The sequence below is a fragment of the Benincasa hispida genome, chromosome 12 (genome assembly GCF_009727055.1).
Source record: "Benincasa hispida cultivar B227 chromosome 12, ASM972705v1, whole genome shotgun sequence".
In the NCBI taxonomy this organism is placed as follows: Eukaryota; Viridiplantae; Streptophyta; class Magnoliopsida; order Cucurbitales; family Cucurbitaceae; genus Benincasa; species Benincasa hispida.
In genome coordinates, this window is record NC_052360.1 from 22977853 (window position 1) to 22991870 (window position 14018).

Genomic DNA, 14018 nt, shown 5'->3' on the forward strand with positions numbered 1-14018 from the left:
TTTTTTTTATTTATTTTTTATTTTTTTAATATTGGTGGTGAAATCAAACCTCGAATTCGGAGCAATACAAGTTTTATGTCTTATTTTTTTTGAAAAACTGAACTTGTTTTCTCCCAACTTCTTTACAAAAGTTAACATTTCAGTCTTAATTAATATGAGAAGAAGAAAAAATTTAAAACTACAATTTGTTTGATAATTGTTTAATTTTTTATTTTGAAAATTGAGTTATTAACACTATGTTTACCTACAATTTTTTTTATTAGTCATTTATTTATTTTTAGGGAAAATTTCAAAAATAGAAAAATAAATAAAAATATTTACACAAATAGCAAAGTTTAATTATAGTTGTGATAGACATTGTTATTAATGTCTATCACATATATGCTGATAGAAGTTTATTGACGTCTATTAGTGATAGAAACTGATATAAGTCTATCACTGTAGATGCCGATAGAATTCTATTGACGTTTATCAGTGATAGAAACTTATATAAGTCTATTATCGATAGAGACTGATAGAAGTCTAATAGTGTCTATCAGCGATAGATATTGATAGAAATCTATTATTGATACTATTAGTGGTAGAAACTAATACAAATCTATCATTAATATGAGTTGATAAAAGTAGTATATATCAATGTTTTTTTTTTTTGTTAATTATCTAAATAGTTTGACATTTTTTATATCCACGAAAATGTATCTTAATTTTATTTGATTTTTAAAATAAAAAAAACCAAAATGATTATTGGATGGGTTAAAGAAATAGTTTTAGGTGAAATTGTAAATTTGATCCTATGAATTGAAGAAAGTTAGAATTTAGTTTTCATGGTTTTAAAAGTCATTTAGAATTTAGTCATTCATTAATAGTCTCTATGTTTGGATAAAAACCTTATAAAACTATCAACCATAGGATTAGATTTTAACTTTCTTCGAACTATAGGGACCAAATTTGTACTTTAACCCATTTTTATTATTTTATTTTATTATTATATATATAATTTTGAAATTTGGTTGAAATTGAAAGTTGAACAGCAGAAAATTAATACGTGCAAAGTTGAGGGATAGAAAAAAGAGAAAAAAAGGAAAGAAAAGAAAATCTGACTTGGAATTATCCAGCAATCTTTCTTCTTCGATCAGCTGCTCTGCGCTTCATCTTCTTCAAATTTCCCTTTCCAATCCCATTGCTTCTGCTGTTCATATCGTTTCAGAATGTCAGATCCATTAGAAAGATACCAAAATCTTGCCCTAACAGACTCTCTGGCGAAGAGTTACAGCTACCCATTAGCTTGTAAGGAGCTAAGCTTCTTAATCAGAGGCGCTTTCAATAAACTTCCCAAGAATCTCCAATCCCTCATCTACCAACATATTATCACCGCCTTTCATCTCCTTCCTGAGTGAGTCTTCCGTTTTTTCCCTTCTTCCTTCCATTTCTTTTCTTTTTCTTCATTTTTACATGAAATGATGGATTCGTTTGATTCTTTGTTTTTTGGGGTATATATAAAAAAAAGAGGAAATTGGGTCGCCTTTGGTTATGGTTTGAAATTCAGTGATTTGGAATTGATATGCTGAGTACCCGTATGGTTTGTCAGGTTTAATTCTTCATATTTGAATCTAATTATGAAATGTTATGAATTGTTTCAATGTTTGATTTGGTCATTTGGGAAATGTTCTATTCACTTCATCGATTAGAAATAGGTTATTAAATCCTTTGTCTGTGCTTGGGTGATTCTCGTACGTTACTTATTCATTTGTCACATCTGTCATTTTGCTATCTTCTGCTCCAGCTTGTCTTATTACCTACTTCTTCAATAGTCTTCAGTTTCTTTTGTGGAGAAGACTGAGCATCTGTCCCGTTATCGATGGAATAGCTTCCCTTTTAAGGATTCTATCGAATAGTTGGTTGAATTTCTTAATTAACACATTTCTTAAATTACTATCAACGTTAAATGAAGAGTACCATAGATTCGTCTATCATAAACCAATTTTCGTCCTTAATTGCTTCGGCGAGCAAAGAGGATATGCAATGTAGTTAACTTTTCGTTTGTGTTGTTGTGTACACCATCGATTTCATCTTGTAGCATTGAAACTGAGCTTAACTACTACATTTATCTGTATTTTCTGTGAATTTCTTCATCTTTCCTCTCTCTTATTTGTATACATTCTCTCAATGCTTATTAGAAAATGGGAAGTTTAATATGAAATCAATATGAAATTTTCTGATTAAGGTGTGGTTGATTTAACAAAAGAATGCAGACGAGCTCTGCTGCTTCGGCTGCACATCTCCTTGCTCAGGGTGTTGAAGCTGCTTTGCCTAAGCAAAAGAGAAATTCAGCGATTGTAGAATTTAAGAAAGCAATGGTTGCTCATAAGAGGCGCAGTAAAGCACATCAGGAAGAAAAAGGTGAATTAGTTGTAAGAATGGTTTAACTTCTTTGCCCCCTTCTTTCTGGGGTATTTGCTATTTATACATTAAATTGAACTTATTTTTCATGTTTTGCGACTCAATCTGATTGCTAACTCACAAATTCTTTTAGGTTCTGCTCAACTCCCTCAAGACGTTCTCCTCCACATCTTCCGCTTTCTAGACGTTCAATCTTTAGTTTCAGCTGGGCTAGTCTGCCGGTAATTATCTGTCATGATATTTTCTTATCTATCTACAAAGGTTGTTATTACTAATAAGCGCCCGTGATGTTTGTTGGATGCAAAACTAAAGGTCTTTCTAGGATCCTTGCAAACACTCACAAAGAAAGCTAACTTAGATTAAACTTAGAATCTATGATGGTCACTCTTAGATCCTTCGACAATTCACTCTAGAATTAGCTTGATCAAGACTAATCCAATGAATTGATTTAAACATCAAATCTAAAACAAAATTTGAAAGGAAAGACAACACCAAAGGATTGAATAAGCACAAGCTTTCTAATATTGATAAACTGAGTTTTCAAGAGCATTACAAGCCATTTTATAGGCCAAATGGCCGTAGATAAACCAAGAAACTCAAAAAGTCATTCAAATACAATTAATTGCAAATTGTAGAAAATAACACTTAGGAACTTGAAACTTACCTGCATACTAAATTATAAGTCAAAATACAAAACTAGAAATGTAGAAAGTCTTCAAATTATCTTGAATATCTCCTTTAGAAGGCGGCAAATTAGATGTGCACGTTTGACAAGGTTTGACATCACATTTTCCCATGCAGTGCACACTTGACAACATTTTCTTCACAAAATTTGTATATTTTTTTTGACCACTGTGTCATCTTCCAAACTATAGGACTTTTCCAGTGCCATCTTCATGCCATTCTCTTTTTGACTCATTGAACTAATATTATATAAAAATTTGGCCTCAAAATTATTTGTCGGTTCTTGTAAATTTGTTAGTTTTTGAAGATGCAGTGTGAGTGCCTCATCTTCTTTGCCTTGCTTATTGTAATTGGTCCTTTAGGTACATGCAATGGTTCAATGGTTGAATTCACATCATTCCCCCTTTCTTTAAAAAAATTTGTCCTCAGATCAAGGTCTTCATTCCCTACATTAAAAGGAGTCAAACCAGGCACATTGAAAGTAAAACTTACATTGTACTCGCCTCGAAGATCTAATTTGTAGGCATTGTCATTGATTCGTACTATCACTTGAAATGGACCAGTTGAAGTTTAGACATCCTTTGATCTGGAAACTTTTCCTTTCATAGATGAACCCAAACCCAATCACTAGGTTTAAAAATCATTTTCTTTCTCCCTTGGTTCTTGCTATGGACAGGCTTTTGATTCTTTTTTTCAATCATTTCTTTGACTTCTTTATGCAATTTTTTTATGTATTCTGCCCTTGAAACAACTACATCGCTAGTAAACATATTAGGTGATAAAGATGACAAATTTAAAGGAGTTAATAGATTAAAGCCATACACAACCTCAAAAGGTGAACAATGAGTGGTGCTATGTATTGCTCCATTGTAAGCAAACTCTACAAAAGGTAGAGTATCCTCCCATGACTTGAGATTTTTAGAAATTAGTGACCTAAGCAAAGCCTCCAATGTTTTATTAATCACCTTAGTTTGCCCATCGGTTTGTGGGTGATAAGTTGTTGAAAACAAAAGCTTAGTTCCCAATTTACCCCACAAAATTTTCAAAAAATGACTTAAATTTTTTGCATTTCTGTCACAAACAGCTGTTTTAGGAATTTTATTCAATCTTACCACTTCCCTAAAGAAAAGATTAGCTATATTAGTAGCACCATTTGTTTTATTACATGGAATGAAATGTGCCATCAACTATGTAACGACCCTACTTTCCTATTTATTTTTAGGACGCTACTTCATGCATGCATAGGCTTAACCGTACATTTCTTTTTCCTAAAAAAATAAATAAAAAGAGCCGAAATTTTATTTAATAGTGCTCAAATGAGCAAAGGTAAGAAAACATAAATAAATAATAAAAAAACTAAAACTATAAATAAAATAAAATAAAAATTTACTGTTCGGGGTACCCCTAAACTCAACTTTAAAATGAAAAACAATTAAATAGTCAAACAATAAAATTAATGAATATTGCATGAGAGTTTAAAACGCCTAACTCCTAAATCCGACTCCAAAACATGATACTAAATGCGGAAGTAGTAAGTTGTCCTAATGGCCAGGTCACGGATCTCTCTTGTCATGCGTCGGTCTATCATTACCCTTACCTGAAAAATAGGAAAAGAAAAGGGTGAGTATAAAAGTATACTCAGTAAGCAGCCCAGTACTGGGCCCACTCAGTGATCTGTTAGTCTTTCCATTGGACCAACGTACACAAAGGCATCATAGGCGTAGACATAGGCATAAGGGGCGAACCCGAAGGCACGCTTTCATAAGTAGTGGCACCAAAGGTCACAGGCATAAACATAAGTGGTGGTCCCAAAAGGACACCATACATAAGCATAGGGTGTGGGCTCGAAGGCTCACAACATGCGATGTGCATAGCCCAATGACAATACTAACAGTCACTAAAATCTTAAATGGACATAAGCATGCAATCAAGGCCATGAATTAACAGTCATTAAAATCTCAGACAGACATAAGCATGCAATCAAGGCCATGAATCGACATCAAACTTTATCACAGTTACACATACATCCAACTTCAGCACAGTTAACTCATACATACAGTGACATAAGAATTTTCCTTCTGACTAGCAGGCTTATCAAGATCTTAGGGCAATACCGGCAGTAAACCACTTACCTCGAAATTATGTCGAACAGTTAGCAACCAAACTCCAATTATCAACCAAAACACTCTTTGACTCGAGTCAGACGCTCGAATTGCCCTAGAATAAACCAATTTAATGTTAAACCTTATAAACACAACCTATTCCCCCAAATTGCACCAAAATTCCAAATCACTCACCCAAAAGAATGCCGACGTAACCAGAACTACACTGAGCTCCAAGAACGGAATCCAAAACAATCTTAAGCCAAGCTGAAATGTTTCAAAAACTAAATTTTAAAATCCAATAAACACCAACTTCACCAAACCAACTGGGAAACGAGATTTAAATCAGAACAACCAATATAGCTTACCAAAAGGCGCCCAAGCGAACCTTGATGCTGCTGGACAGTACTGACCAAAATGTCTTGAAATCCTGAATTGAGCAACAACGCACCCTGAATTAACTTAAATCAGACCAAAAATCGGTAGCCATTCAGAACCCATTAACTAAAAACCAAAAAACTTAAATCTCACAAAAACCACGTTCTTGGCAGAACCGAAACGGTCAGCGATTGGCGGACGCAGAATGGAAACGGAAGAAAAAAAAATCGAAGAAACTCGGCGCGGCTGGAAGCGGACAAAACTTCGTGCGGCTGAAACGATCGGAACCTTGCATGGCTGGAGAGCCACGATCGAGCGGCGGACGACGGACGAGACGCGAGGAGGTGGCGGCGGAGTAGTTGGGTGAAGAGGGCTTCGTGCAGTTGGAATGAGGAAGAAGAAAAGAAAAAGAAAAAAGGAATTTTTTTTCTTTTGCACGTAACCCGAGGTTCCCCAACCCTCATTTATAACCCTAATTCCCCTTCTCTTTTCCTTAATTAACTATTAACTCTCTCTCTCTCTCTCGCTCTTTTTTCCAATAAAAAAAATGTATAAATCTTTGGGCGTCACAAACTATCACAAAAATGTTATCATGATGTCTCCTAGTCTATGGTAGTCTTAAAACAAAATCCATGCTAATGTCAACCCAAGGTTCACTAGAAACATCCAAAGGTGTGTAAAGACATTGTGGTTGTGTCTTAGACTTAGCTTCCTTACATTTGAAACATTGTTTGCACACTTTATTCACATCCTTTCTCATTTTCAACCAATAAAAATATTCAGCCAACATGCTATATGTTTTAAATTTCCTAAAATGCTCCATTAATCCTCCTTCACAAGCAACGCTTGAATGGAATACTTAGGAATACAAAGTTTACCTTTCCTAAAAAGCATTTCATCAGATACAATATAATCATGCACGTTTTTCCCTTCTTAACATTGCATATACATATCATGAAATTCAGATTTCTCAACTTTGTACAAATCAATCATGTGTTTAAAACCAAAAATTTTTGCACTAAGGGAAGAAAACAATGTATACCTTCTTGATAATGCATAAGCCACCACATTATCCTTACCTTTCTTGTAATGAATGACGTATGGAAATGTCTCAATGAACTCTACCCACTTAGCTACGCCTCTTGTTCAACTTTGTTTGGCTTTTGAGGTGGTTCAAGCTTTCATGATCCGTGTGGGTGACAAACTCTTTTAGCCATAAGTAATGTTGCCAAACTTGCAAAGCCCTTACAAGTGCATGTAATTCCTTGTCATATGTTGGGTAGCTAAGTTGTGCTCCATTTAGCTTCTCACTAAAGAACATTATTAGCCTCTTTTATTGCATCAAAACAGCTCCAGTCCCTATCCCACTTGCATCACATTCAATCTCAAATGATTTATCAAAGTTAGGTAAAGCAAGACAAGGTACATTAGTCATTTTATCTTTCAATTCATTGAATGCATTTTCTTGCTTTTCTTTCCATTCAAATTTCACATTCTTTTTAATAAGTTCATTCAATGGTGAGACTATGCTACTGAAATCCTTAATAAACCTCCTATAAAAACTAGTAAAACCATGAAAAGATCTCACCTCGATTGCATTGGTGGGTGTTGGCCACTCTCGAATAGCCTTAACCTTTTCTTCATCAACTTTCACCCCATTCTTTCCAACAATCAATCCTAAGAAATTGACTTGGTCTAGATAAAAACTACACTTTTTTAAGTTGGCATAAAACTTTTCCTCTCTAAGTTTAAGCAAAATTGTCTTGACATGGAAAATATGTTCATTCAAATTTTTAGAGTAGACAAGAATATCATCAAAGTATACAACAACAAATTTTCCAATGTATTCTCTTAAAACATGATTCATTAGCCTCATAAAAGTAGTTGATGCATTAGTAAGATCAAGTGACATAACAAACCACTCATAAAGATCAAATTTTGTTTTGAAAGCCATTTTCCACTCATCTCTCACATGCATTCGAATTTGATGGTAACCACTTTTAAGATCAATTTTTTAAAATAGATTTGCACCATGTAATTCATCTAGCATTTCATCTAATCTAGGAATAGGATGTTGATACTTTACCGTTATTTTGTTGATAGCTCAACAATCGACACACATCCTCCATGTTTCATCTTTCTTAGGTACCAAAATGTCCGGAACCGAACGAGGACTCATGCTTTCTCGAACATAACCTTTATCCATGAGTTCTTCCACTTGCCTTTGAATCCTTGGCCTCGGTTGGATTGGTCCTATACGCCACCATATTTGGAAGAGTTTCCCTAGGTATTAAGTCAATTTTGTGCTCAATCCCTCTTAAAGGAGGTAGACCCGTAGGTGCATCTTCATGTGGAAATATGTCATTTAATTCATGCAAGAGAGATTTAAAAGCACTAAGTAAACCATCATTAGAGTTAGGTTCAGTTACTAAACACATTTCTTTGCACATAAGTACAAAGTTTGGTGCTTCGAGTGAAAACATATTTCTTACTTCCCCCTTTCTCACAACCAAACTCACATTCTTTCTTTTTTTTCCTCAAAATCACTCTTTTCTCTCTCTTGATTTTCACCCACCTTTTGTCCCCCACTTTTCTCTCTTTTTTCGCTCTTCTCTTTTAACTTACTTTCTTCTCTCCTCTCTTCATCCTCAAATTCTTTTCTTTTCTTTTCTAGTTTCACTTGATCACATTGTACTTCATATGGAGACAATGTAAGCAAAGTAAACTTCTTCCCATTCAAAGTAAATTTACTTGTTCAACAATCCATTATATATGACTTCTATATCATATTCCCAAGGTCGGCCCAATAACATATCACCCGTATGCATAGGTACTGTATCGCAAAGGACCTCATCTTTATATCTTCCCAAAGTAAAAGAAATAAGAACTTGAGAGTTTACTTTCAATTCTCCTTTGTTTGTCAACCATTGAAGTTTATATGGTTTTGGATGTGGACAAGTAGTAAGTTGGAGTCTTTTTACTAGAAAACTACTTAATAAATTTGTGCAACTTCCACTATCAATCACCAAGCTACATGGAGTTCCTTCAATCAAGCATCTTGTTTGAAACAAGTTCTCCCTTTGATCTTCAATTTTCTCCTCCTTGATCTGCATATTAAGTACTCTTCTTGCAACTAAGGATATGGAGTTACCTTCTTCAATGTACTCATCATCACAGGCTTCGAATTCTTCCTCAAGTTTGGCATCTTGTTCATCACATTCATCTTCCGAATCAAGAATTTCATTTCTTATGACCATGACCTTTTTATTGACACAATCTTTGCTCATGTGTCCAAATTCTTTACACTTCCAACATTGAATAGAACTAGATTCCTCTCTTACCTCCTTTGAAGCTTCATTCTTTTTAGTATTGGTACTCCCAGACTCCACTCTTTTGGGAGCCACAAACTTCCCTTTTGCTTCACTCCTATTCACAAAACCATCATTGTTCCAAACATTAGAATTTGAAAAGGTATTAGCTTTAGAATTATACCTCTTGGAATGTTCTTTTTCTCTCTCAATTATTTTTCAATTTTGATTGCATAATGACACATATCTTCCAAGTAAAGTTGTGGATATCTATCAATGGGATGAGCAATTTCTCAATTTAAACCTCTAAGGAATCTTGACACGATGTCTTCTTCTTCTTCTTGAATATTTTCTCTTTCCATAAAAAATTTCATCTCTTGATATTATTCAGCCACACTTTTTGTTCCCTGCCTCAAAACTTGCAATTCTGTTTTCAAATCTCTTTCATAATGTTTTGGAACATACCTCTTTCTCATGGCTTCTTTAAGTTCTTCCCAAGTTTCAATGGGATCCTCCTCTTTCCTCCTTCTATCGGATTTGAGATATTGATACCAATTTTCGGCATGGTTGGTGAATTCGGCAATGGCAAGTCTCATCTTCTTATTCTCACTAGAAGTGTTGCAATCAAACACATGTTCTATCTTCCTTTCCCATTCCGAGTATGCCTCCGTATCCGGCGTTCCACAAAATGGTGGAATTTTGAGTTTGGCCCCACTATCTCTATCTTCATGGATTCTTTCTCCTCTTCTAGGTTGTATATTATTTCTTCCTCTTCCTCTTGCGTTTCCTCTTCCTCCAACTTGTCTTTCTTGTTCAACCAAATCAAATACTCCCTCATCTTCTTGTAAGGCTTGCTCTTCTCTTTGTTGTTGTGCCCTCCTTTCTTGCCTATCTTCCCTCATCATTTCCAACATGCCTTGAATGGCTTGAAGAATAGCCATATTAGTATCTTGTACTTGTGGTACTCCTTCACCCTGCGATATTTTAAAATTAGTAATAAAAGGACCTCACCACACTTCTCACCGGTTTTACTCAAGAACACTCGTATTTATCACTCAATGATAGGCTTTTGTTACTAGGTCAAAGATGTAAGAATTGGCTTATATTTTTTTGTGCAATCTCACTAAAAAGTTTGATGGAAACTAATTCAAAATGATCAACTCTCACAAACTAAGACTAGAGTAACTCAAACTGAAGATCAACAACTCAAAAACAAATCGGGAATTTTTTTTTCCTTCCAAATTAATGACAAGAACTTTCATGTGCTTTGGCTCTTTGTTTTTTTCTCTTATTTTTTGTTGCTGATTTTTTTCTTTTTTCTCTTTTTGCTACTGTTTTTTTTTAATGATCCAAGAGCATATTTAAAAAAGATTTCAAGACAAGTAGTATGTCTTGTATTACAAGATGTAAGCAATTGCTTTGGAGAAGAAAAATTGAAATGAAAATAAATTGAGATAAAGTAAAGATAACACCTCTAGAGTCAACTAAGAATGATGACCAAATGCTCTGATACCAAATGATAAGTGCCCGCGATGCTTGTTGGATGCAAAGCTAGAGGTCTTTCTAGGATTCTTGCAAACACTCACGAAGAAAGCTAACTTAAATCAAACTTAGAATCTATGATGGTCACTCTTAGATCGTAAGACAACTTAATCAAGATTAATCCAATGAATTGATTTAAACATCAAATCTAAAGCAAGATTTGAAAGAAAAGACAACACCAAAGGATTGAATAAGCACAAGCTTTTTAATATTGATAATCTGAGTTTTCAAGAGCATCACAAGCCATTTTATAAGTCAAATGGTCATGGATAGACTAAGAAGCTCAAAAGTCATTCAAATACAATTAATTGCAAATTGTAGAAAATAACACCTAGGAACTTGAAACTTACTTGCATACTAAATTATAAGTCAAAATGCAAAACTAGAAATGTAGAAAGTTTTCAAATTGTCTTAAATATCTCCTCTAGAAGGCGGCAAAGTAGATGTGCATGTTTGACAAGGTTTGATATCATGTTTTCCCATGCAATGCACACTTGACAGCATTTTCTTCACAAAATCTGCACTTTTTTTTTTTATCACAGAGTCATCTTCTAAACTATAGGACTTTTTCCGTGTCATCTTCATGCCATTCTCTTCTTGACTCATTGAATTAACATTATATAAAAATTTGGCCTCAAAATTATTTGTCGATTCTTGTGAATTTACTAGTTTTTGAAGATGTAGTGTGAATCTCTCTTGAATCTTCTTTGCCTTGCTTCTTGTAATTAGTTCTTTAGGTATATGTAATGGTTCAATGATTGAATTCACATCGATTACCTTAAAGCTCTGCTATTCAACTATTCAACTTAGTTTACTAGCATTCTAAATTCACGAGCATAGCTAACGCTAATTGCTTCCGTTTAAGATAATGGTCATTATGTACTCAATGTGAAGGTCGTGGAATGTAGCAGCAGATGATGAATATCTGTGGCAGTTGCAGTATACAAAATTTTTTGGTTGTTCTGATGACAACAGTAAACCCATTAATGATAAAGACAGTGTGGATGACTTTGCTAGCGCACGTCATGTTGATTGGAAAGAGGAATTCAAGAGCGCATATATAGGTGAGAATTGAGACGGTCTCTAAGTTCTGAACAATGTATATATCTATGGTTTGGTTGGTTTCCCTGCCATGCCATTAAGGGATTAACTTAAATTTAAGAAAAATACGATCCATGTAGTTTCTTTAGAAATATTATTACGGTGTCAAAGGCATATTAGTATATAGCCAAGGAATTTGTTAGTAGGAGTTGATTATAAATAAAGTTGGTGGGAGCTGAGAAGGGTAGACAACTGTTTCGTGGGTTTAGGTTTAGGCTTAATGAGAATACTCGAGTGGGGAGTTATTGTAATCCTGTATCTTTTTATCTTTCAGTATTATTCTACTTATTTGGGTTTTGTCACTCATTTTCTTATAAAACAAAATTTTCATAAGATGGTTTTGAATTTCATAATAATTATTTGTACTATGGCATTTGGAATGATAGTTAATTCTTTGAGGAGAAACACAAATGGAAGGGGATACTGCAGACACTGTGACACAATAGTTTCCTCTAGTACCTTGAGATGTCCCAATGATCATGGTAGAAATAAAAATAAACAAATCAAGCCTCTGTCAATCAACCAGGTACTTTTTTCTATCCCTTTTTCCTAAGTTCATTTTCAGTCTTTTTGGTCAGCTTTCGCTCTTCTACTATCATACTCTAGTTACATGAATCTCTCTCTAGTCTCTCTCTCTCTCTCTCTCTGAACACTAGTGTAGTATGGCTTCTGCTCATTTGAATGGTCACTTTTTATGAAACTGACTTCTTTTCAGACTGATGATAGAGGGGAAAAACATTTCAATGATCTTCGAAAGTATCTACAAAGATTTTATAGCTGCTTTTAAGTTTTTCAAGAATGCTTTTTTATGTATGGTTGTAAGTAGGTTGATTGGAGTCATTTCATTGTCTAAACTGATTCTGAATTGGCCTATCAATTCAAGAAAAATTAAAACTAGATGCTGAAACCATTTTTGGTTAAGTTGTAAAAAAAAATACCCCTATTTATTCCAAAGTTACAATATTATTCATGACCTTTCGCGAACGTTTAAAACTCCCCTTGAAGTAGAAATCCTTATGAATTTCATATCAAAATTGGTTGGGATTTACAATGATGTGGTGGTGACCTAGAATGAAATTTTGATTGCCATACCGTTCTAGGTTGCAATTTTCATTCAAAATTATGAAAGATTCACTAAGGGTGGGTTTGAAACATTTATAAAAAAGTCAAGGGTAATATTGCAAATTTTGAAGGAATAAGGCCATTCTTGAAACAAAGGTCAGGGTATATTTTATAATTTATCCCCCAGTATTTTGAAAAACAGAATGGACAACCTGACCAAAATCCACAAAAGAAACAACCAAATGCTAAAGAAACAAACTGAAATAGTTTTGGCTCTTGGTGTTGAACTAATCATGATGTGTCTACTTCTTTTAGGTTGTTGAATATGTGTTAAATGGATCTACAGAATTGATTTATTCTTCAGATAGTGAAACTGATTCAGATGAAGTTGTGATTTCTGAGTTTTGGGCTTTTCCAAAGTACTTGGGCAGTAGGCGCCCGAACTGACACGGAAGGTGGATTGAAAGCGTTACATTAAAGGTGGATATTTGAATCTGACTTTTTTTTTCTAAGAATATAATGGTTTAACCAATTAAGCAAGCTGAGCTTATTGTAAAGAAGACGGCTCGCCTATCTAGACAGTTTAAATTGTAAATATTATACCAATATCATTGATAAAGGTTCTTTTTTTAGCTTCTATTTGTTTGTCTGTTTTTCCTCTCTCTTTGGCGGGGGAGATGGTTGCTTTGTTTGTTTGTTTGTTTTTTAGTTTAAATTTGAAATAATTACTTTAATTGAGAATAAATAAAATAATATACGAGCATACAAAAAATCAATCCACAAAAATCCGCTCTAACACCCCTTTGCCAAGCTAATTATAATATCAAACTTTTGAAAGATGTAATTTCACATCAAAGTTACAAACTGAAAGCAATCTGGTTGGAAACTTTGTTTTAACCTCATGTTTGTTGGTAGAGAATCTTCTTGTCGCATTATCAGAAATCGCAAACAATTTATTCTTTTAAATTTAGAAGCAAAAAAATGTCAAGCTATAGATATAGCTCCTATATTTTGCATCATGTTGATTTAGTCTTAAAATTTGTTTATAAATTAAGTAGTGTTCTTAAGTATAATTTTATTTGAATATTAATGAATTTTTTGGTCTAACATTAATGTAAAGTTGACATAAGGTTTTAAAAATTTTGAATAAGTTGTCTTGTCTCCATCATTATTTATGTACACATTTTACCTTTGTTGTCCTAAAAGATTATTATTGTTGTGCAAATGGAGCACCAACCACAACAGACTAAGAGATATATTGATAAAGGCAATGAAATTTCCACCTATTTTTACAATGATATGATATTGTCTACTTTGGACATAAACTCCTATGGTTTTGTGTTTGGAACCACCCTAAAATATCGTAGAGATAATTTTCCTCACTTATCATGACTATTTTCTTTCCTAACCAATGTGGGACTTTGTTGCACCTAACATATTT

The 14018-nt window shown here is 33.9% G+C and overlaps 1 protein-coding gene across 2 annotated transcripts; it reads left to right on the forward strand.

Annotated features, from left to right (window-relative positions):
- The first annotated feature begins 1024 nt into the window (after positions 1-1024).
- Positions 1025-13216, forward strand: LOC120067106 (F-box protein At5g52880). 2 transcript variants are annotated; one of them, XM_039018521.1, is made up of 6 exons: positions 1025-1393; positions 2246-2400; positions 2534-2621; positions 11309-11478; positions 11902-12041; positions 12893-13216. In XM_039018521.1, the coding sequence occupies exons 1-6, from the start codon at positions 1209-1211 to the stop codon at positions 13022-13024; spliced, it is 870 nt and encodes a 289-aa protein (XP_038874449.1). In that variant the 5' UTR covers positions 1025-1208; the 3' UTR covers positions 13025-13216. The 2 variants fall into 2 exon arrangements, with proteins under 2 accessions (XP_038874449.1, XP_038874450.1); XM_039018522.1 differs by having other exon boundaries at positions 1259-1393; positions 2225-2400.
- Positions 13217-14018: the final 802 nt, after the last annotated feature.